We start from the raw sequence: 26,385 nt of genomic DNA, 5'->3' as shown, positions 1-26,385 counted from the left end.
ATACTTCACAAAATATTCCAACTAAAATAAAATGCTCTAGATGTTTTCCCTCGTTGTGCTAATATGATTATCCTCAGTTTACTGCAGGCAGATCTTCATTACCTGATCATCTCGCTCAATCTACTTTATGTGAGGTGTGATTTTGAGACTTTCTAGGTTTCTGCGTTAATGGTAATCGACTGAGCAATCCTTTTCCTTGTAAAAGTGATTGAAATTTACAAGAATAAGTACATGCATCATTAATCTGTAATGAATTGCTGATGGCCTTTTTTATGTAAATTCATTTTTCAATGAACGTACTGTATTCGACAAAATGTCACCTGTAAAAATCACTGGCATTTGTGGCTGTTTATATTCTGAGTTTATAGTCTGTGCACCAAAGACACTCCGCATATAAACATGACAGTGACACACCAAAAATAAGGCCACAATAAAGCTAGAATTGTTCTGTTTGCATATGTGCTATTGGCTTCAAAATGAGTCTGTGGTTAGAAGTAGGTCACCTTAAAACCATAATAACTAATAGAACAGTCCAACTAACAATTTTAGGTTATAAAAACATTCTCTTAATGTTCCCATTCAATCTGATGTTAAATCAATGGTATCAGAAAGTTATTTAAAGTTATTAATAGAACATTCTATCCACATTTTATAACGCTCTAAGGATGCTAATTTCATAAACGTTAAAAGAATGTAACAAAACATTACATGCTAACATTTACACAGACTTTTAAGGAGCGTTATTGAATGTTTTGAGAATGTTTCCTGTTAGCTTGAAGGATTCAGGTAACATTTTCTTTATTGAAAATAAAATCAACACATAAAAATCAAAATTACATTTCCGGGTACTTTGGTTCCCCCCCAGTCCAAAGACCCATGCTATAAGAATTGGATTAACTAAATTGGACTTAGTGTGTGAGTGCATGTGTAAATAAGAGTGTGTATGTGTGTTTCCCAGTACTGGGTTGCTGCTGGAACGGCATTCGCTGTGTAAAACATGTCTTAATGTTGGTGGTTCATTCCGCTGTGGCGACCCCTGATAAATATGGAAAAAAACAGAAGGAAATGAATGAATAATTTATGCATTCAAAGTTTACAGTCTCTCGTTTGCACCGATATAATTCACAAAAAATGTACACAAAATATTATATCATTATGTCAAAATAAAATAATAAAAAAATTGTTTGATTGAATGATTCAATGACTCACTAAATGTTTTAATAAATATTTGAAATGTTTCTTTACTAAGTGAATCAGCATTTTGAAACAATTGGCAAATAGGTTTTAAACAGTTACAGTTACAGTCGCCACCTACTGGTGTAATGTTATAGTTGGCAATAAAGCTGAAGGTCTTTGCCGCAACTCGACAGAACCCGATGGGACCCGACAGATTCCGGTGGGTTCGGGCTTAATTTCTATCATTTTAGACGGGTCGGGCATCAGACTGGTATTTAGAGTGCAGAGATGTTAAGGTCTTACAGAGTACTTATTTTAGGTTTTTGTTCCAACTTCCAAGTGGCCTATAGCTAGGGCCAGATGGAATCTGGGGAGGTTTTTTGCTATTTCTGCGGAGAATTTTGGTAAAAATCTGCGGATTTCTGCGGAATTATTTTGGGAGTATCCAGCGGAGTATCATAATTAAACCCTTAATATATTAAATAAAAAGTAATAAATTACTGAATAAAAACTGTATAAATTCAGATTTACACATTTACTCAAGTTAAAAAACAGAATTAATGATGGGCTATAAATCTGCAGAAAATCTGTGGAAATTCTGCGGAATTCTGCGTGCGCAGATTCCGTGTGGGCCTACCAAAAGCCTACGCTTGTTATGAATAAATTATGTTAAAACACAAATAAACGACTCATTCATGAAAAAAAGGCAAAAGAGCTGTGTGCAGGTGCACATTTGAATAATGTTGGGCTATAAACAAACTCGGGCTCTGGCCAAATTCTGTCTGGCCCGATAGGGCCCAACTTTTATGGCCCAATCACAGCTCTAGTTGGCAAGCTTCACTTGAAGAGTCCTGTTATGGTACCTTCTAAAACACATCATGGTTTACATTCAAACTATAATCCTAGTACGTCTATGATATCATGATTATGATTGTTGTAATAAGACATACATAATCATACACTGTCAAATGGATCTAATACATTACATCAAAATAAAATAATTTAAAAGCTCTCTGATTGAATGATTTCGTGAGTTACTTGTAAAGATTTGAAATGTTTCATTACTAAATGAATCAGCATTTAAAAGGAAATGGCAAATAGGTTTTAAACACTTACAGTTACCGTCCTGTTATGGTACCTTCAAAAATGATTTATTTTATTTTGATCGCTATTGTATACTGTATATCATGGTTTACATCCAAACTATAAACTCAGTACTCTTTGTTCATGATAACATGACTATGTTTGTTATTAAGACATACATACTCGTACATTGTCAAAACGATCTAATGCTAAATGCAAATGCAAGAACATACCTGTAACAGTTTAGGGTCTTCGTTGTGTTTCTCGTTGTGTTTCTACATGTCTGGTGTGTCAGTGTTATGTTGTGTCATGTGATGTTATGTTGTGGCGTGTTCTATGTGCTTGTGTTTGCATCATTTGACTCCTTTGTTCTGTTTTCCCGCTGTGTGTTAATGTTGATTAGACCTGTTGTCTCACCCCTGTTTGTAATCTGCTCAATCTTGTCCTGTGTATTTTAGTTCAGTTCTTTGTCTAGTTCTGAATTGTCAACATATCCATGTCCGACCTGAGTTAAATGTTTCCTCTTATTCTGTTGTAAGTGCATTTTTGTAAATAAATAAGTGTTTTTTTGATAAACTCAGAGCCTCGAACGTCTGTGTTGCAACAGCTGTGACAGAACCATTGTGATTCCACTCGTCAAAGTTTTTATAAACATTTCTGTTTCAACAATCAATCTATCCTTGATTATTTTATATTGACACATGCAAACAAAACAAAGTTGTTATCATTGCTATTATTCGCTATTATTACTGCTAATTCTAAAATATATAAATTGTATTAAGCCTCTTGCGCAAATGCCTTTTTGAATGTTATTCAAGTCTTTTGGTCTATTCCCTCCATTTCTCTCTATCATTTGCTGTGCTATAAATAATAGGGAAAGTGATCTCATATTGGTTTCTCTTCTTTTTTTTTCTGCCAGTGTGTGGCTGTGATTTGGCACATTCCGGATTCTTTCAGAAGAGTGGCGAGTACATCTGCACATCAGACTACCAGCGTCTGTACGGCACAAAGTGTGACAGCTGTGGGGACTTTATCTCAGGGGAGGTGGTCTCTGCCCTGGGCCGCACATATCATCCGCAGTGTTTCGTCTGCAGCGTCTGCAGGTGAGCCCTTACAGTCACTGTTAAAATGTCATTATGAAAATAGACCCATCAGACAGATTAAACGTGAGCAAGTGCTGGTGGGATGCTGGAAAATTATGTTCATTTACTAACGTGTCGGCGACTGAAGCTCATTAATTCACCCGCTGACAGTTATATGCTCCCCCACTCATCTATATACAAAGCAATTAATACTACAGTTAGTTCCGGTCTTCTAATTTGATCAGTCAAGCAATGTTCCAAGAGTGCTGATATTTATAGAATTATCTTTGAGAGAAAGTCAATGTCTGGGTGTGATGGATCTGGGTGTTTAGGAATCATTTCAGTTCAATAGAATTTTAAAGAAATTTTATTATTATATTATATTATATTATATTATATTATATTATATTATATTATATTATATTATATTATATTATATTATATTATATTATTTTATATTATATTATATTATATTATAAAATATTATATAATATATAATATTATATAAAATATTATATAATATATATAGGAAGTTTACAATATTATATATGTGCATATATATTACATTAGTCAGTACTGAAACCAAATCTGAAAACTGAACTGAAACTAAATTCAAGAGAAAGAAAAAAATAGTAAAATTTTGTTGAAATTGTATTTTTTTCCAATAGTTAGCATAAATATAAATGTATTATTTTTCTATTTCTAAAGATGTCTTTTGACTAAAATAGTGTTTTAATAAACATATACATTTAATAAATCTGATTTGTTCAAATTCGCCAAAATATATTACCTATATTCTCTGAGAAATGGATAAAAATATTCATTTTCAACATTTAGTGTACTCATTTATGTTGAGCACTGTATATCTTTTAACTAATAATTAATTGAATGAACTTGCCATATTATCAAATCTCATATTAACACTCAAATCGAATTGGCTGTGAGCCATATTCTAGTCATAATATCACCATTTTAGCCTCTTCTGTATATTGCTGCCCACAGCTAGTGCCAAGCGGAAGCCCGATGGAGCGATTGTTTATAGGTTTGGAGTCCCGTGAAGAAGCTCCGGATGGAAAGTTTTGTTTTGTATTTACCTCATGGTTAAAGTTGTTGCACATCCAATGGTTCCTGCCTCAATATGAGCGATTTTGAGTCCCTTGTACATTAAGGAAGCGTTCAGAAAAAGCAAACAACCAGCGAAGAAACTATTAGCAACTAGCGTTTCGGAAGTGCTATTGCAGAACAACAGAAACAGCGTGCAGAAGTATAAATGCACAGCTACGCGGGTTGCATGCGCCATGGGTCACGACGATCACTTGACGCTGAAGTATAAACCAGGCTTTACACATTTAGCTGCTTGTGGGTTCAATTTGGGCACTCAAGTGACCGAGATGTAAGCGAGAGAATACAGTCATTTTTTGAAATAAAAGATTTTTCAAATTAAAAGATCATTCTGAAATAAGTTGGAAATAATTGATGATTACTTGTGTGGCTTGGTACTAACTGGTCCAGGGCCCGGTGGTTGAGGACAGCTGCTGAAAAGTATATATTTTTTAAGTTATGAAGTATTGTAATTAATGACATAAATAAAAGGACATCACTTAACTTAATTCACTGCTGATAAAACACATTTCCACTTCACTATGATAATATGCTTTCTTAACTTGTGTTCACACCTCTGTTATTTTATTGGTAACACTTTAGAACCACTAGTCCATTAGTTAACATTGTATAACATTGTAATATATTTACTAACATTAACCAAGTATGGATAATCCTATAAGGCATTTAATGATCATAGTTCAACATTTCCTAATGCATTATTTAAATCTAGAGTTGTGCTTGTTCACATTAGTTAACACACTTTGAGTTAACAACTAACATGAACTAATGTTATACTGTAACTGAAATAACAATAAATGTGTTTAATAAATACCATAATATATGTATTACTAACTGTTCATGTTAGTAAATATGTTAACTAACAATAACTAATGGACTGTTATTTTAAAATGTTACCTTTTTGTGTGTGGGTGTGTGTGTTTAATGTGTTATTGAGAGAATAACACAGAGTTTGCAGAGCATATTTAAATTAAATTTATTTTAATATCTTAGTCCCTTTAGTAATCTGGGGTCGCCACAGCGGATTGAATTGCCAACTTATCCAGCAAATGTTTTACGCAGCGGATGCCCCTCCAGCTGCAACCAATCACTGGGAAACACCCATACACACTCATTTACACACATACACTACATACAATTTAGCCTACCCAATTTACCTATAGCGCATGTATTTGGACTTGTGGGGGAAACCGGAGCACCCGGAGCACGAGTAGAACATGCAAATTCGACACAGAAATGCCAACTCGAACCAGCGACCTTCTTACTGTGAGGCAAGAGCGCTACCCACTGCACCACCATGCTGATGCATATTTAAATGTTTATCTAAAAGTTGTATTTGGGCAATGTTGGGATGTTCATCAACAGTAAAGACCTGCTCAAGTGTTTCAAAGAACAAGAAAGTTTGGCATAAACACCAGGGCCTAAAAACTTGTTCAGGGTCACATTTTTGGACATAAACACAATTACCATCACACTGTCAACTGAGCAATGTGAAGCATGGCATGAAAACCTCCTCCACTTCTAAGACCACACACAAAGACCTCTTTGAAATGGAGAGTGAAAGATGACAGGCAAAGTGGGCAGAAAACAGAAGCACTTGTCAGACACATGGGTTGAATAATTCCTTTAGTCTTTCCAGTGTTTCAGGACAGCTGGAGCCAATGACAGCAGCAACTCTGAATCTAATCTTACTGTCGTTGTGTATTTTTTTAAATTCCTCCTCGTTCACACAACCTACTTCATTCTATATTCGTGTGTGAAAAATGTGTGGGTTCCTCATGAGGCTCTGTGCAAGCCTTTTCGTGCCATCTTCATGTGACCTTGGCATTACCGCCACATCACACTCCCTCCAGACACACGCACAGCATTGTCAGCTTTTCCTGCTCTTTAAAAATTTACACTTCTTGCTTTTATTCTGCAAGAACTCTTTTAGGAGATTGCAAGTAGTCCTATATTTAAAGAAATGTCTTTAAATACAGCTAAAAACATTTAAAGTGCACCCATTTTACCCTTTTTTTCAAGATTTAAGATAAGTATTATAATTTAAGATTTTGATGTCTACAGAATGGGTCTTTACAGTTTCCACTCAAAACACCCATCAGATTATTTATTATACCTTTCAGAATGTTGGAATTTTCTGCTCTGAACACAATATAGCTGTTTTTGTTGCCTGTGCTTTTAATATTAGTTCTCCCTGCCCACCGTCACCATGTGCCTGTCAGAGTGTGCCTCAATCTTTGCATCAGCTGCGTCAGATAAACAGCACAATGACAGACATGATGGAAGCAGATCTTACATAACGTTTGTGAGAAACACTAAACGTTTTAAAAGCGTTTTAAACTTGTAAAACTCATTCTTGATCACATTTGATGATGATTGATGATCACAGAGAGCTGACTTAATCCCAGTTGCTTTGCGCACATCCTGTCTTGTTGATATGATTATACGCTTTACTACGGAGACTATAAAGGCCTGATCTGATTTGAATATTAATATACGACTGTCAATCAACTCGGGGGATGAATTTGGTAATTAGGCAAGTCATTGTATAGTGATGGTTTGTTCTGTATACAATCTAAAAATAGTGCTTAAGGGGGCTAATAACATTGACCTTAAAATGGTTTTCAAAAAATGTAAACTTAAAAAAAATTAAAGCTGCAAGCAGCGATGATAGGGACCTCGCACCCGGGCTCACCGCCACCCGGTGGCCTCAGGATGACAGAGAACAGCGAACAGTAATAATTTAAGCCAATATGTTTAAAAAATCGGAGAAAATCACAGATTTATGCCAAACCTCCTCCTCTCAGCAGGTGGCGCTATGACTGTGACTCAAGATTGGCATATAGATGTCACCAGGAGAGGAATCTTATCAACCATGTTAAGTTTCAGGCAGATCGAACATTGTTTAGCTGAGTTTTAAGCCAAACTGCCTTTTGTCAGCAGGTGGCGCTACGACAGACTCAATGTTGTTATGTAGATGTGTTCAGGAGAGGACTTTTATCAACCATGTGAACTTTCAGGCAGATCGGACTTTGTGTGGTTGAGTTATAATGCAAACTACCATCTGCCAGCAGGTGTCGCTATAACTGTGACTTAAGATTGGCATGTAGATGCCTTCAGTAATGGAATTTAATCAACCATGTGAAGTTTCAGGCAGATCGGATGTTGTTTGGCTGAGGTATAAGCCTATCTACCTTCTGCCAGCAGGTGGCGTTATGACTGACTCATTACTGTTTTGGGGATGTGTTCAGAAGAGGCCTTTTATGAGCCATGTGAAGTTTCAGGCTGATCTGACTTTGTGTGGTTGAGATATAAGGACTTCCTGTTCCACGGCGAAGTGTTGAGGTTTGTCATGCCGCCATGGACACGCCCCTCTGCAAAAACTCTAGATCTTGACAATATATCATCACTTAAGCTTTCAGATAACAACCCACCAAACTTGGTGCTGATACAAAAAAAAATAGTGGGAGGAGTTTGATACTCTGTAAATCATGACATTTCCTGTGGCCAGCAGGTGGTGCTATAACTGTATCTGGATATTGGCATGTAAACGTGTTCTGGTCTGGACTCTTATTAAACATGTGAATTTTGAGGCAGATCGGATAATGCATGCCTAAGTTATAATGACTTCCGGTTTTGTGGCGAATCGTCAAAGTTTGCGGGGCCGCCACGGACACGCCCATTGACAAAAACTATAAAGCTTCGCAATTTAACATCGCCAAGGCCTTTAGATGACAAAACCCAATTTTGGTGTCGATAGCATAAAATCCCTAGGAGGAGTTCGTTAAGATACAACGCCTGGAAATGGCAAAAATGCCACTTATTTGCAGCAGGAAGTTAAAAATATCCGACTTCCTGTTGGGTTTGAGATATGGCTCCAAGAGACTTTTTCGTTTGTTTTGGCGTGTTTGAGGTGTGTGCCAATTTTCGCGCATGTGCGTGATTCGTAGATCAGGGGCTCGTCCGTTTAATTTTTCTAGGTGGCGCTGTCGAGTCATTTTGCCACGCCCACTTCAATATTGTTATGTGGATGTGTTCAAGAGATGACGTATATCAACCATATGAAGTTTCAGGCAGATCAGACTTTGTGTGGTTGAGTTATGAGGACTTCCTGTTCCTTGGCGAAGCGATGAGGTTTGTCATGCCGCCACGGACACGCCCCTCTGCGAAAACTCTAGATCTTTACAATATATCACCGATAGAGCTTTCAGATGACACCACTCTAATTTGGTGCTGATACCATAAAATTTGTGGGAGGAGTTTGTTACAGTGTAAAACATGTCATTTCCTGTGGCCAGTAGGTGTCGCTATTTCTGTATCTGGATATTGGCATGTAAACGTGTTCAGGTCAGGACTCTTATGAAACGTGTGAATTTTGAGGCAGATCGGGTAATGCATGCCTGAGTTATAACGACTTCCTGTTTTGTGGCGAATCGTCAAAGTTTGCGAGGCCGCCACGGACACGCCCATCGACAAAAACTCTAAAGCTTCGCAATTTAACATCGCCAAGGCCTTTAGATGACAAAACCCAATTTTGGTGTCGATCGGATAAAATCCCTAGGAGGAGTTCGTTAAAATACAACGCCTGGAAATGGCAAAAACGCCACTTTTTCGCGGCAGGAAGTCAAAAATATCCGACTTCCTGTTGGGTTTGAGATATGGCTCCAAGAGACTTTTTCGTATGTTTTGGCATGTTTGAGGTGTGTGCCATTTTTCGTGCATGTGCGTGATTCGTAGATCGGGGGCTCGTCCGTTTAATTTTTCTAGGTGGCGCTGTCGAGTCATTTTGCCACACCCACTACCGAGACCCATAATAAACGTAAATTTTCGCCACTTCTGAGGCGTGTGCAAAGTTCCGTGAGTTTTCGGGCATGTTTAGCCCCTCAAAATCGCGATTCATTCCGGAGGAGAATAATAATAATAATAATAATAATAATAATAATAATAAACGGAGCAATTCCAATAGGGCCTACGCACCGTTTCGGTGCTCGGTCCCTAAAAATTATAGTAAATGTTGTGAAAATTCTTTGCTCTGCATCTATTTTTTACTTGACAAGAAGTAAAATATGCAAAATATAATTGCAAAATATAAGTATAAACTAGAAATATGTTCTTGTTAATTTACAGTGTTTTTATATTTTCACCTCTATGCATTTTTACAATGATGTACTGAAGATGCTTGTGGAAATTATAATCAGTGCTACAGTATTTACAGGACAAAAAAATCTTGTCGTGGAAATTTATAAAAGATTAGTTTGAAGGTCTATGGCTCATTGTGAAAATGTATCCCCGTATACATTTCTGGAGACCATGAATTATATAGCCAAAGCTACGTATGAGTGCATTTCATCTTTAAAACAAGATGTAGAGAGGAGTCAACCATAAAATATGTCTCAGGAGCTACGTATTTTGTCATTTTTGTTTACACGAATACAATGTGTACGCTTTTTCATATGTCAAATTTCTCTCGCAAGTGCCATTCGCACCTGCTGTTCACACGTAAATTCACCAGAGGCCACTGTCGACTGACTCACTAACTTACTGAATGACTGACCGACTGAGCGATCAACTGACCCACCCATCTTCCCTAAACCCAACCAATAGTTTTTTCAAAAGCACCGATTGAACCACCCACCCACTTCTCTAAGCCCAAACGGCAGTGTTTTCAAAAGTAGTTGAGAAAAAGAAAAGCCCTTGCCAAATTTTTACCACGTTTTCAGATTTTACTACATTCTCACCCTGTTATTAACTTGTTTATTTTATTTTTGGCTTCTGTTTTTGTTTTACCCACTTTCTGGAACCGTTTTTTTTGTCGGACTCAAACCCTGTCATCATGGTCAACTCCTCTCTGCATCTCAAGTCCAACAACGCACATGGCAATCTAAGGGCCTACTCACACTATGCCATCCGTACCGTGCCCAGGCCCGTTTCCCGGATCGTTTGAGAAGTGTGAGTGCGCTGAATCGGGCTCAAGCACGGTTCACTTGGCCGGCCCTGGCCCGGTTGGAAGAGGTGTGCCTGAGCGCGGTACACTTGGGCTTTGGCGCGGTACGCTTGTGTGTGAGCGCGAAACGCGCCAAAGCCCGAAACCGAAAGCGAGACGTGACTTTTAAGGGACTGTTTGATATGGATTTTCTAATCATTCTTACTGTTCAGTGATCGCAAACTGCCGTAGTTTATTAAAGACGAGAACTCCTCACAGCACGCCAGCTGCGCGCCTTCAGCAGACCTCATTCCTGCAGCACGAGAGCTTTGATTGTTTATGAGCGCCAAAAGTGGCGGATCTGTTCGGTAAAATATCTGACTGTGTGTCCCCGCATCCCTAAGGACTGTTTGGCGAAATATTTGACTGCATGTCACTGCATAACAAACGACTGAAAGGATATAACTAGAGAAATCTCCACTGTGCTGCTAAATGAGAGCGTATGGCAAGCCGTTTTAACATTTAAACCTTGTTCTGACTATCCATAAATATATTTAGAGATATAATTATATATTTTGACAAGTCATTATTATAATTCGACTTGTCAGAATAACAATTAGAGATATCTACAATTGCAAATGTACTAGTACGAAATCAGATTGGAGATACCTGCAAATATATTATGACTAGTCATATTCCTCCATTGACTTCCATTGAAAAATATTTGCAGATATCTCTGAGTTTTGACTCGTCAAAAATCCAATTCAAGATATCTACAACTGTAATTCGACTATTAGTAAATTAATTAGAGATATCTTCAAATATATTTGTAAATATCTCTAAATATTACGAATTGAAGACATCTGTATGACTAGTAAAAACTCAGTTAGAGATATCTCTAATTACAATTGTGACGAGTCAAAACTCAGTTAGAGATATCTGCAAATATTTTTCAATGGAAGTCAATGGAGGAATATGACTAGTCATAATATATTTGCAGATATCTCCAATCTGATTTCGTACTAGTACATTTGCAATTGTAGATATCTCTAATTGTTATTCTGACTAGTCGAATTATAATTATGACTAGTCAAAATATAATTAGAGATATCTCTAAATATATTTATGGAGTCAGAACAAAGATTTAAATGCTAAAAAGGCTTGCCATAAAGAGCGCTTCTGAACAGCGCAGCAGCGATGACGTAAGCGTGCCGTGGCCCGGTATGGTGTGAGCGCGGGCCGTCGGGGGAGACGGGAGGGGGGACAAGCGTGCTTTGGCCCGGTTCGAGGCAACTGTACCTAGTGTGAGTACGGCCTAAGTGGACAAACTGGTAACAGCGTGAAAGCCATCCATATGGATGTAAGCGGTCAGCTGGTAAGCGCGAAATAGAACAGTTTCATACCACCTCGTAGCGTTCGTTTAAAAGACGACATGCAGTCATACGTACTTCTGGCTACATAATTTGCAATCTCCAGAAATGTTTATTGGGCTAGGTTTTCAGAATAAGCCTCTGTTGAATGTATATAGAGATACATATCAATAGTGAGCCTGGGTTGATTTAAGACTATTTAAGGATCAAGAAGCCCTGAAATGCTAATGATTTGTTATATTCAATTTTGTATACATTTCAAGTATTTCTTCAAACCTCTAGGTCTCTACCCATTCGTCATCAAGGCTATTTAAAACATAAAATAAACTATGATAACTATATGAATTCCCTTACAAATTCTAAAACATATAGGTCAGATGAAATACGTTGTTTATTTTTTTGTATCATTATATCTGTCTAGATATATAATGATAGAATTTTATGCTTAATGCGTATTGACATTATATTCGCGTATATTTCAATATTAAATTTTTACTTGCATTTAATTTATGTTTCATAATCTCAGTCAACTGCAATAGCTGCTCAAAATATTAATTAAAGGAAAGCGAAATGTGAGTTGAACCATCATCAAAGTATGCAATATATTATGACACGACTTATGAATTATTGCTGACAGCGCTACTGGGATGACAGCCCACTAAATCTAGGGTTTGCTCTTCTCACACATGGTCTAAATATTAAATGTAACATAATCTAGCTCTCCTGTTGACTGTTTACTTCTTGGTCAGGCCGATAACTGTTTAGGTTACTCCTGCCAAGACCGTCCCATTGGGCCATTTAGTAGCCCTATTGGCAAGGCAGTCCAACAAAGCAATCCCAGGGCTGCACGAAAATGCCTTTTCCTACCCACATAAATCCATCAAGCGCTAGAGCTCTTTCGGTGTGCTAATGACCTAAAGAAGGAGGAGCGAGTTATTTAGTCAAACTAATTTCCTGTAGATCAGAACAGAGCAAACACACTGTAATTACAAATGGGACATAACAGAGCTACATTAGCTGCAAGATTCACGGCTCTTCTGCTTGGAAAAAGTGTTTGCACAAGCTGAATAGTAGAAAAAAATACATATAAGTCAATGTGAACACTAAAGTTTTTTTAATGCACTAATCTGGATTCTTGATGGTCGGTTCCTGTTGCGTGCAATGGTTTACTGTACAATTAGATGAAACTACTGCAATTTAAAGGGATAGTTCACCCAAAAATAAAAAATCTGTCAAAATTTACTCACCCTTTACTTGTTTCAACCCTTTATGAGTATATTTCTTCTATTAGACATGAAGATATTTTGAAGAATGCTGAAAACCTGTAACTATAGACTTCCATCACATTTGTTCTTCCCTCTATGGAAGTCAGATTTCAACTTTCTTCAAAATACCTTCTTTTGTGTTTGACAGAAGAAAGAAACTCAAAAAGTGTTGTAACCACTTTAGGGAGAGTAAATTTTCAATTTTGGGTGAACCATCCCTTTAATCACGATCCACACAATGGTGCTACATATATTAGCTGGGATAGGTATCTAAATCAGGTCATATAATTTCAAAATATAAAGCAAAAATATAATGATATGAATTTAGCTTTGTAAAATTGTGCATTAAATGGCTTTAGGAAACAAAAACAGGATACAGGCTGAATAAAAATATGAAATTTTCCAGTCGGTGGCGCTCATTGAAAGTCAGGAGTTATAGTGTTCCCTCGATTAGTGCTGTAAAAAACATATCATGTATATAATTATCATTTTATCTATAAAAATTGCAGGAATTGGAGGCTTTCAAAAACAATTCCACACTTTTAGTCATGTGAAAAATTAAGATAAAATGGTGGAGGAAATTGTACATCAGTTGTTACAGTTGTTTTAGATGCTCTCCATTTGGACAACATTGGACAACTCCTCCTCTTTCCCTAAACCCAAGCGACAATTTACAAAAGCTGTCCAGAAAAGAACAATAAAAGCCCTCGTCCGATTTTGACCGCGTTTTCGGATTTCGCCACATTCTCGCCCCGTCACAAACTCGTTCGCTTTTATTTTTGGTATTCTGTTTTTCATCTTACCTGATTTCTGGAACCGATCTTCCCCGGACCCGAACCCGGTCGTGGCCGCAGCCAGCTCCTCCTCCGGGCCTCTGCTCCGCTGACATAACACTACAAGCTAAGTGGACAAACTGGACAGCCCTCCACACGGAGGTGAGCCGTCACAGCCGGCAAACGCGAAGAAGAGGAGCGGCATCACATACGTACCTCCGGCCACGTAAATCGCGGTCTCCAGAAATGTCTGTGGGGCTACGTTTTAAGAATGAGCTTTGGTAGGTATATCTCGATATAAGTTCTTAAAGCTTCCAAATTTATATATATCTCATATCTCAACAATGGCTTAAGCCACAAAATTAGAGAGTTCATTAAAAAGCACAACCTATTTTCAGCCGATAATCTTCAGCGGCCGAAAATTCAGTGCATCTCTTATTTAAACACAATTCTAGATTCTCGTTGTTGCACATTTGTGCTGTGTGATTGGCTCTTTGATCAATAAAGACTAAAAATGTCAAGAGCTTATCATCGTTATCTATGAATTTTATCGTGATTCGATATAATATCACTTATCGGCAACCGTACTTCTAGCCTATATTCTTGCTAGCTTTTAAAACTTTATACTTCTGTGATACCCGAAACAACAACTCCACCTTCACCTCACTGTCGGTGCATTTGATCAACTCTGTGCAACATACAGTACTTCCACACTGCTTTAAGGAGCTGGAAAATAATAAACACCAGGCAGAAATGATGCAGGTCCAAGTGTTTTTACATCTTGACGCATCTGCAGTACAGGGAAGAAAGCGTGTCAGTCATTTCAGTGTGGATGACCAACTTTTGTGAAATTATTGAAAATGAAAGTGGACATGAGTGTTTTAAAACGCTGCTTTCAATTGTATCTAAAATAGTACAGTCAAACGTATTGTCAAAACTATTGCATTGCAGTTTGAATGCAAGTCTGGAACAGAGGTGAGCCGAAACAAAAAAAAATGTTTTTGATTTCAGTTTGGTCGTAGAATCAGAATCGTGGGCTGACCAGCAGCTTTTGATATGGAGGCATTTTTGCTGTAGATACTGTTGTCCTAAAAAACTAAATAACATTTTAATAAAAATACATTGTAAAGAATTTACACCATAGAAACCGTTTACCAGAAAATGTTAGCAGTCTTAAAACCGTGACTCTTCCAAACCACAGTAAACCTTGAAACCGGTTATCTCTAAGAGTCAGTAAATGTAAAAAAAAAACACATCCAATTCTAACAAACCCATCTTTTCACTACAAAAAGCAATGGGGTTCAAATAACAGTGTTGGGCAGACAGATAATGCGTCCCTGCAGGGATGTCTTACAGTACCTCTCATTTTCTTGCTTGTCAGCCTGAGAACAGGCCATGTATGAAGGACAAGGGAATGTGATTTGCCATTGCTGCCTTTAACTCCATTAACTCTTCAGTCTGTGAGGTAAATATTCACCTCTGGTCTCAGCAGCTTCTCCATTTACGCCTTTTCCTCCCTTCTCTGCTTACTTTCTTGACGTTGTTGCATATTTTGAGCTTCAAAACCTCTTAATTTCTTCCGCTTTGACTCATGTTACAACATCCTGCTCACGTTCGCATTGATCGCTACTTCACATGTGGTATCAAACTCTCTGGGGTTTAGTTTAGTTGAGAGAGGAGAAGATGTGAGTGTGCTTGATTTGAAATAAACCCAAATTTAAATGTCACATTAACAAAAAATATACAGTTGCAATCAGAATTATTACCCCCCCTTGAATTTCTTTTCTTTTTAAAATATTTTTCAAATAATGTTTAACAGAGCAAAGAAATTTTTCACAGTATGTCTGATAATGTTTTTTTCTTTTGGAGAAAGCCTCATTTGTTTTTTTTGGCCATAATAAAAGCAGTTATTTTTTTTAAAACCATTTTAAGGTCAAAATTATTAAGCTATAAAATTTCTCAATAGTCTACAGAACAAATTATTGTTATATAATAACTTGCCTAATTACCCTAACCTGCCTAGCTAACCTAATTAACCCAGTTAAGCCTTTAAATGTCACTTTAAGCTGTATAGAAGTGTATTGAAAAATATCAAGTCAAATATTATTTACTGTCATCATGGCAAAGATAAAATAAATCAGTTATTAGAAATTAGTTATTAAAACTACTATGTTTAGAAATGTATTGAAGAAATTTTCCCTCCGTTAAATAGAAATTGGGGACAAAAACAGGGGACCATGTTGTTTTAAAGTCTTGATCAAGCGACATGAGTAAATCAAATTAAATACAGTTTATCAGCTAAATGTAAAAAATAAAAAAACAATGGATCATGTATCGATTTTTCACATATAATATAATATAATATAATATAATATAATTTAATGTATTTTAATATAATATAATATAATGTAATTTAATGTAATACAATTTAATTTAATTTAATTTAGTATAATATAATATTGCATGTACAATCAAATTAGAAATGCTTTAAGCATATGGAGGTGCAAAAATGATTCCCACTTCTATGTAAATGTTCTTTTTAAGGTTAAAGCCTATCAAAATTAGCTGTGGTGGTGTGACAGAAATGAAACGTGATCTGTTTTTAAAGGACCTGTTCTGTAATCTTGTAGAGGCAGAGCCGGTGCTCCTCTAAGGTCATGGTTCAATGTAAATGGATTGTTTCATAATTGCTGCATTAGTAGAGGAATAGTCTACTGTAATAGGATTTGTCTTGTAGTGTAGAAGCTTCCAGTCATGCTGATTACTGAGAAGATAAAGCAGAGCTGTGGACACAATGGATTATGGGAGCTGTCATGAGACATGTGGGCATGTGCTCTAAAGAGACACATGCATTTAACTACTGTATATATAATATTGTCAAGAGATAAGCGTATATATAGGATGGAATATCCCATCAGATTTTGTCACTAGAGATATTTGGTTATAAGATTTGCCTGAGGAAAAGAAGACCAGCTTTAACTACGGTGTATTTCCAGCCCATGTTGGATTATAATTGACTATCTGGTACAGAAAAGCTACATTACCACCAAAACTAACATGAGGAGAGATCCTCCTTGTTCTAATTAAATCCTATCACATATTTATAATATGATGTAAACAACTTAAAGAGCACCTATAATAAAAAACAACGTTTGTAAGCTGTTTGGACAGAGCAGTGTGAATAGTGTGTCCACAGTTATATTCGAGTGATATAAACCCAACAAGTCTCTTTTTAAAAATGTACTGACGGTAAAATAGGACCCGAATCCCAGTGGTTTTGAGGCCCACTGCAACCAGACATAGGAGTGCCGTTTTCCTCGCCCACCGAATTGATTGACAGGTTTTTATAATAACATTTATACACATGCCAATTTGGCAAATAAACTGGGATTAAAATATTTGTTACAACTGGGATTTCTATAAGTTTTATAAGTTTTAAATGTTTTAATACAGAGCATGTTTGTAAGAAAGAGAGTAAAATTGCTATGTAATTCTTAACCGCTATAATCACCATGGCCGCATGGTGTCAGTAAATGCTAATATTTGTGTGTATACTGCAAACGGCATTTATGTGAGGCTCATCATATCAGAAAGGCTTGAATAAACTCCATCACAAATATATGAAATAAACTTGTTATTTTTGACTAATGAGCTGTATTTCAGCTTCATACGAGTCTGTCTCTGTCCCTGTACTGTTTATCTAATGGAATGCAGAACACACACATGGGAAGCAGCTCATTTGCAATTAAAACCACAGTCTACAAAAACAGTTACACTGTAGTCAGACACCAAAATGAGAGATTCTGGAGGCTATAATAAATAATCTGATGGGTATTTTGAGCTGAAACTTTAGACATATTCTGGAGACGCCAAAGGCTTATCTTACATCCTGTAAAAGAAGTAAAATAGGTGCACTTTAAAACAAAAATAAAATGATTTTAGATAAATAGATGTAATAATTTACTCACCTTTGTGTCATTTGTATCAACATGTTTGAATTTTTTTCTTTCTACTTTTACACTTGTACATGTTAGATACCCAAACTGCTATTGGTAGCCTCAAAATGTATGTGTAATAAATTCTATGTTGAATCATTTTTTTTTCTTAAGCTAATTATTGTAAAATATATCTAAAGATTTTATTATTAATATTTCATTATTTATTTATTTATTGCAATCAAGAGCTTATGTTGAATGAGACACTACAGAGAACTTAAGTTTAATATTGAAGTACACTGATCACTTCCACAATGAGTAAGAACTACAATGTCACATAAGTGCAACACACATGGCAGATGGTTATTTCTTAAGAGTATCCGAGACACAGGCTGTAAACGCTCCGCATTCTTCTGGAAAAGAAGTAGGGAGCAGCAGCTTGTTTTCATTTATAGACACATGCACAAAAACAGTGTGTTTTTGCTTCCACATCTTTAACATAGCATACTAAAATATGGGGCATTTGAGCTGAAACTTCACAGACACAGTCTGGGGCACCTGAGACTTATATTACATCTTGTAAAAAGAGGCATAAAATGTTTCTTTTATGTGTGTCTAAAGGGAAGGCTGTGCTTAGTCAGAGTTAAGCTCTCATTAAGGCTTGGCTCTGGTCCGTGTTTTATGCTCGTGGCTAATGTGGCCTTCCTTAACTGTATTTGGGGTTAAATGTTACCTGAACCCAGTTGGGCTTCCTCTCACAAAACTCCTGCTGTTTTGCTCTCTGTTATTAGGAAATGCTTATTTGCTTGGCTCCCGTTTACTGTACTTGTCAATGAACAGAGATTTTTCATTATGAGACTTTATGTTACAGTTCAAACTATAAACTATAAAATAACAAAGGGATGTTTTCTGCTCAGGAAATGTTTCTTTTTGCTAAAAAAAGTACAAAAATCATTATGATATAAAAAAAAATATATATATTTTTTTTATCTTTAAATAAATATAAAGATAAAAAAACAGCGTTCATTTCAAATAGAAATATTTTGTAACAGTTTTTTAAATGTAGTGAAAAAAGGTGAATGGAAATCTTGCCATTGCTGTTGAAATATTAACACTTTAGTATGTAGGTCAGGATTTGCTTACATTGTAAGAACGTGCCAGCAGTTTTCTCTACTATATAATTTAGTTTCCCTTCTAAACATTTCGATTTATTTGAGTGGATCATGGTTTATGACAAATTTTAGGCTGTCGTTATTATACAGTATGTGTGTTTAATACTATGTTGTCTGTCTGTCTTTCCTCTGTAGGAAACCTTTTCCAATTGGGGACAGAGTGACGTTCAGTGGTAAAGAATGTGTCTGTCAGCAGTGTTCCCTCAAACTGGTTAATCCAAATGAGCCAATCAAAATCCACGGGCCCAGCTGTAAGTTGACATGACATTTGCATATCATGTGGTCATCTTTATTTATTATTGTTTTGAAGTGGATATAGGATAATACATATTCTCTTTGAGTGTTTTCAGCTGTCTACTGTATACTGTATTTGTAATAATTTATTGAAAGCTTGTCAGCTAGAATATGGCCGTATTGACTCGCATGTCTCTGAGGGGAGAGGACAGACCCCTGTTCAACAGATTAGAGAGTGTGTGGCGTCTGGGTAAACACAGACAGAATCCTGTGATGTTTTTATAAAGGGCAGAGGTGAAGAGTGTCTGAGCTCTGTGTCTCTGTGTTTGCTCTTGTGTTGAACAAATACAGAGAGTCTGAACTAGCCTGGGTCATTTCCGTCATGTTTTTCCATTATACAGTATATAATTGTAATATTATTGTAAGGATTTTTTTCTTCCACTACCACTGTCACAGAAATATTAGTGGTTTTAAAGGAGGAAATCACATACTGTATAATATACTTCATTAAACGTAGACATCACCTATAAACTATTTAACTGCAGGTTAATTGTTTATATTTTAATTCAATTCAGTTTATCTTTGTTTACAGTATATAGTGCTTTTACAATGTAGATTGTGTCAACGCAGTTTAACATAAAAGTTGTAGTAAATTGAAACTGTATCAGTCCAGTTTTCAGAGTTGAAGTTCAGTTTAGTTCAGTTCAGTGTGGTTTAAATTTCACTGCTGAAAGTCCAAACAGTGAAGAGCAAATCCATCGATGTGAAGCTCCACAAGTCCCAAACCAAGCAAACCAGTGGCGACAGTGGCAAGGAACAAACGTCACCAATTGACTAAAGTGAAGGAAAAAAACTCAAGAGAAACCAGGGTTAGTTAGGCACGACCATTTCTCCTCTGGCCAAACTTCTTGTGCAGAACTGCATTCTAGGAGCCGGTGGCTGGAGAACACTGGACGTTCATCGTGGAGAAGCTGCAGATGTGAGTAGGTCACCAGCGGGTGATCAGGCTAACCTATGGGATCAATGCGGAGACTCGTCTGTCACTGGGGTCTTTCTAAATTCAATCTCATGCTCTCCGCTCCTCCATGACCGTCACAGCTCAGGATACGGCCTGGTTTAAAATCAACGATACCTTCATCATATCTTCACAGGTCTTGGATCGCATCAATGTCGCTGCATATATAAGATTACCTTTAACTGTTAAAAGCTATTAGTTACTAGTTATTAAAGTTATTAAAATCTAATATACTATAAAACAGTATAAGTTATGTTAACTAAAAACCTTAACCTTTCCCCAATTTGCTTATAATGCAATAATGTAAGCAGTTTTTTTATACATATTTAGTTTTCATAGATTTTTTTTTTGGAACATTTAACCAGTGGGAACAAAACAAACAAACAAAAAATAATAATACATATATACATACATATATATGAATATATGTATTGGATAAAGAAAACAGACCCTAAGTGCGATGATTTTGTAACGGCATACAATTCACTGGAAGCGTTTGACCCAGGTTACTGAAAAAATTTAAAGTTTTTCTGCTTACTTCCGCTGCTCAGTGCCTTATTGCCTCCATTCACAAGTTTGCATTGACTTTGTCTGTAACTTACTCACACAAATACTTACAGTAATTTTGCATTCGGTGTGAACCCAGCATGATAATGGTTACAGCAGCAACATCTCAATTAACTTCAAGATAGAACTTTAAATCTAACACTCAATCCTCCCCTGGGCAGTGGCTAACTTTAACTTTTTATTTCCATCCTGTTAAGTTTCATCCTGTTAGACGTCCTGTTAATAGTCCTGGCAATGTGTTAATAATCAGGTTTAAGTGTCTGAGCTTAACTAGATCAGATTATATTTCTAAAAGTCTGTCAAACTCTGGAAATACTTCCTTAAATTACACCAAAACAAGTTACATCATGAAAGTTATACATAGAGACGATCATCCTATGTTCTACTTAAACATTTGTATCACATGCTACCCAAAGAAGAAGAAAGAAAGTTTTGAAATGGAAGAGTGATCTGTACTGTAGCTCCTCTCTGTCTAGAGATTGACCCTATTGATTTTGAAGGTGAAGTGAAAAAGCACATGCACAAAATGCAGGAAAACAAATGATGCACGGACCTTTTAGTGCTCAAAATCTTGTTATAGTCATGCATAGTGGACTGCTCTACCTAGTATATAAAGTGTGTGTTTCTTTAAGAGGAATCCCACCCTAGCTGAGCCTTCATACAGACTTATGGATTTGTATGTCTTCTGTTATTTCTTCAGCTTTTTCCACATTGAGTTTCAGATTATGAGATTTCTGGTTTGAGGAGCTGTCATTTAAAACAATTGAAACAAATTACTTAAAATAATAAGATTGTGCTTTTCCAGTGATTGGTTGTAGCTGGAAGAGCATCCACTGTGTAAAATATATGCTGGATAAGTTGATGGTTCATTCCGCTGTGGTGACCCCTGATAATAAAGGGACCAAGCTAATAAAAAAATGTAAAACATTGTGCTGAAAATAATTCATGTGTGTTTAAAGTTGCTCTTGGTGTTTTAATGTCGTGTTATCTGTGGCCAAAGCTCTTTTGGAGATGATTTTGCTTTATATTATTTTTGTCATTGTGTTCCACATATTACAGTATATTACATATAGAATATTTATTATACACTCACCGGCCATTTGATTAGGTATACTTTATGTAAAGACTGGGAGTAACACCAACAACAGAAGGTAAGATCCAATATGCAGGTTTATTCACAATCAGGAAAGCAATGGTCAAATAATATGAACAGGTATGTGCGGGCAAATCCAGGGTCGTAATCAAGGTACAGGCAATAGGTCGTAAGGCAGGCGGCTACACAGGATGACAGGAAACACAAGGCTAGGGTCTAAGCACGGATGAACAAGACAAGGATAAACGCGTTGTAATGTTACTGGTACAGCTAACAAGACTCGGCCAACTGGATGAGTTTATGGGTGGCTTATGTATGGTAGGCTATCAGTCTGTGACAAGGTTCAGCTGGTGATTGTAATTAGGATAGATGAATGAACAGGTGTGCGTGTCTGGAAGAAGTGCATGTATGAAAATGTAGTCCTGGGATATGCGGAAGTGTAGTTCTGGTATAGTGGAAACCTGGATCTCCGGAGAGCAATCGCTGGTGGTTATCGTAACACTTTAATAGTACCGGGTTGGATCCACTTTTCTCTTTAGAACTGCCTTTATGGTACTAATAGGCCCAAAGCTTGCCAAGAAAATATTCCCCACACCATTACACCACCACCAGCAGCCTGAAACGTTGATACAAGGCAGGATGGATCCATGCTTTCATGTTGTTGATGCCAAATTCTGTGCCTTCCATCTGAATGTCGCAGCAGAAATTGAGACTCATCAGACCAGGCAACGTTTTACCAATCTTCTATTGTCCAATTTTGGTGAGCCTGTGTGAATTGTAGCCTCAGTTTTTATGTTTTTAACTGACAGGAGTGGCACCCGGTGTGGTCTTCTGCTGCTGTAGCCCATCCGCCTCAAGGTTGGACATGTTGTGCATTCAGAGATGCTCTTCTGCATACCTCAGTTGTAACGAGTAGTTATTTGAGATACTGTTACCTTTCTATCAGCTGGAACCAGTCTGGCCATTCTCCTCTGACCTCTGGCATCAACAAGGCATTTACGCCCACAGAACTGCCACTCCCTGGACATTTGATCTTTACGGACCACTTTCTGTAAACCCTAGAGATGGTTGTGCATGAAAAATTCCAGTAGATCAGCAGTTTCTGAAATACTCAAATCAGCTCATCGGGCACCAACAACCATACCAGGTTCAATGTCACTTAAATCACCTTTCTTCCCTATTCTGATGCTCAGTTTGAAATGCTGCAGATCGTCTTGACCATGTCTACATGCCTAAATGCATTGAGTTGCTGCCATGTAATTGGCTGATTAGAAACTTGCATTAATGAGCAGTTGGACAGGTGGACCTAATAAAATAGCCGGTGAGTGTAATATGGCAGAACAACTTGTCACATTTTTTTGCTGTTTGCTAACAGTAATTTCTTAATTCTATTATTCGAATAATGCCACATCATTTTTTTTTTTAACATTACACTGATTAAATGATAGTTACTCTCACATTGGAGCAGGAAAAAAGTTAATAAATATATCAAGGCTGACTGGATGCTGGAAAGACTTTTGAACCTTAAGTCCATTATATAAGCTTTCTTCCCTTCCCCATGGCTCTTTTTAGACTGTGCAGGTTGTAAGGAGGAGATCAAACAGGGTCAATCTCTGCTGGCGTTGGAGAAGCAGTGGCACGTCAGCTGCTTCAGGTGTCAGACCTGCGGCCTCGTCCTGACCGGAGAGTATATCAGCAAGTGAGTCCTTCTGTTCACCTGACCTGCTTCTTTCTTTCAGACACACGTCACACTCACACACATTGTTCAAAGCGGCCTGTTTTTCATGTTGGAGCTTGCATTAAATTACTTAATTGCTTCATTTTATGACTATTGAAAAAAATAGATTTAATTCAGGGTAATTGGTATTTTATTTATTTCCAGTCATTGCACATTCAGTTCCAGAAATACAGTACTTGACCTGTATTTAATGGGTGGATGGTTAGATAAATTTGCATTGGAATATTACACTGTTTATATACAATCTTTCAAATATCAAGTGACATTAACCCTGGAGAATTGGCTGATAAAGTTTCTCTTTTACCCTCACAGGAAATAAATGACATTATAAAAAAATTTATAAATCAGAAAATTTTCATGGTGTTTCACAGAGTTGCTGTTTTTAAAAATAAATACAGCCTCTGTAAGCATTAGGACTGTCCTAATTACAACAATATTTTAGTGTGCATTGTATAATCGTCACAGAAATAAATGTGATAAGCTTTGTTTTGTCATCTTAAGTGCATTTTATAATAATGTAACGATGTTATAGCATAATATTGCAAGTGCATTTTTGTGGAGTATAGAACTTAATAGGTTTTCATTAGTTAGTCTATTTTAGCATGATTAAACAAATTTGTACTAAACAAATGGATGTTCACCGTGTAGAACAAATACAATCACACACACAATACACACATTTATCTAAATACATTATTTCATTCATTTATTAATTTATTTTATTTAGTTTAATGAGAAGGATGTTAGGGTGGTGTACGGTGGTGCAGTGGGTTGCACGATTGCCTCACAGCAAGAAGGTCGCTGGTTCGAGCCCCAGCAACCTTTTTGTGAGGTGATTGTGCTACCCAGTGTGCCACCGTGCCACACTATCCTAATATTATTTTGTTGAAAACATAAAAAATGTGAGCAAAAAAAGTAATTTTTAAAAAAGCATTTATAATAAGCCCACCCCAAAAAAAAAAAAAAATGAAATGAAAAATCCAGAATTATCTTCTAATTATGAAAGCGCATGTAAACAAAGCCACTGACATGCCATGTTTGAAAACAAGCTTCTATGATTATGCTCTATTCATGCTGTTACAGTTTTTAGTTTCTCACTTCATAATCAGTGCTTTGAGATCAGTTTTGTGGTCTTCTCGCTCACTCAGGTGTATTAGGGTACATGGTAATGAATCTTCTTTGTCAGAAATATATGGTCTTCATTCAACCATCCAATAAAGAGAAGTTTCGATGTTTGCATTTCATATGAATAATCAATGCGGCGGTGACAACTTGCAGCGTTTATCATTTTGAACTAAGCAATTCCAGACTTCACTGTGCTGAATGACAGCCAATCAAATACAGTAAATCCAGTTTCCACTGCACGCTCCACAGCGCCACCCCATGCATATAGTTATAGCTGCAAGTTTTAAATTGCCTTCTCAGTATTAAACATAAATTCACTACATTTATGGGCAACAAAGTGACATTTAACAATATTTGAATAGTCCTTTTTATGTATTTAGATATATAATTTTGTATATATATATTTATAATATATTTTTTTAGATATAATAATTTTGGACTGTATTCTTTTATTTATTAAGTCAAAAACAGAACGTATCTTAAATGCTGGCTTATAGTGATCTTGTGCTATTTTGAGGTGGTATTTGCAGCTTTGAAACCATATAGGTACTGTTGCACTTATTCTTCCAAACTGGCTGTAGTCATCAGGAAAACACTACATAAGGCCTTCAATAACGCCTGCTGTTCACCTGTCAGACTCAGTATCCGCTGTGTCGGTGTGCGGAGGAGCTGCCGGAGCCCTGCTTCTGCCTTCAACAAAGAGCAGACAAAGTGACAGAGGCAAAGCGATAGGCTAAAGTGCTGGTGACAGTCATTTTATGTTAACACGATGGGCAATATAACACTTCACCAAAAATAACTGAGCTGATACATCTACAGTTCAACACATTTCTAAACCCAATAAACTCAATAACTAAAGCCTTTTATCTTTGCCATGATGACAGTACATTATGTTTTACTAGATATTTTTTAAGATACTAGCATTTAGCCTAAAGTGACATTTAAAGGATTAACTTGGTTAATTAGGCAAGTTAGGGTAATTAGGCAAGTCATTGTATAGAGTTTTGTCAGTTTTGCATCAAAAATAATGAAAATTGAAGTTTATTTGTTTCTGTTTTTCGCAAATGAAACACTTGTGTTGTATTTTTTTTTCACAGCATAAGAATGTGTTCATTTATGTGAGTCTTAATTTTTATGCATGCAGAGACGGCGTTCCTTACTGTGAGTCAGACTACCATGCTCAGTTTGGGATTAAGTGTGAAACGTGCGACAGATACATCAGTGGACGTGTGCTGGAGGTAAGTGTACAATCCTGCTTGCTTTTTTCCTAGACTCAAAAACCCACAATATAGAATAGTTAAACTTTACAAACATTAAGCATAGCTCTGTTCAAAATAAGGGTTCAGTGTGGTCCAGTGGTCAAGTTTTGAAGAAATTTCTTAAGCATCAAATAATTATATACCCATGTGTCAATCATTTGAAACTAAAGACTGGAGTAGCTTTGCCATTACAGGATTAAATGACGGGTTAGGGTTAGTGATATTTTAAAATATTTTTCAAACAGAAAACAGTTTTGCAGGAAGTTAATTGGAGTATGATATTTAAATAGTTCCTACAATCCCCAATCTTTTGAATGCTAGTATATATTTATTTTGAATATATATATCTTGAGGACTCTTGAGAGTTCAATTCAAGTCTTCTGTACTTATAAAATTATTGTGGATTCCTTGTAAAAAAAACATGAGCTACTGATTTAGTATACTCATATAAAG

The 26,385-nt window shown here is 36.6% G+C and overlaps 1 protein-coding gene across 51 annotated transcripts in view; it reads left to right on the top strand.

Moving 5' to 3' along the window:
• The window catches only part of ablim3 (actin binding LIM protein family, member 3), a 131,459-nt gene that overhangs the window by 52,398 nt on the left and 52,676 nt on the right, over positions 1 to 26,385 (top strand). For all 51 annotated transcript variants that reach the window (XM_087280723.1, XM_087280718.1, XM_087280715.1 and 48 more), the window contains 4 exon segments: positions 3,179 to 3,362; positions 19,037 to 19,152; positions 23,383 to 23,509; positions 25,818 to 25,911. In XM_087280723.1, the coding sequence (XP_087136849.1) occupies positions 3,179 to 3,362; positions 19,037 to 19,152; positions 23,383 to 23,509; positions 25,818 to 25,911 (521 nt within the window).

This window comes from Danio rerio, chromosome 14 (assembly GCF_052040795.2).
Source record: "Danio rerio strain M-AB ecotype USA chromosome 14, GRCz13ab, whole genome shotgun sequence".
Classification (NCBI taxonomy): Eukaryota; Metazoa; Chordata; class Actinopteri; order Cypriniformes; family Danionidae; genus Danio; species Danio rerio.
The sequence above is the reverse complement of the archived record's forward strand: the minus strand, read 5'-3'. Positions and strand labels throughout refer to the sequence as shown.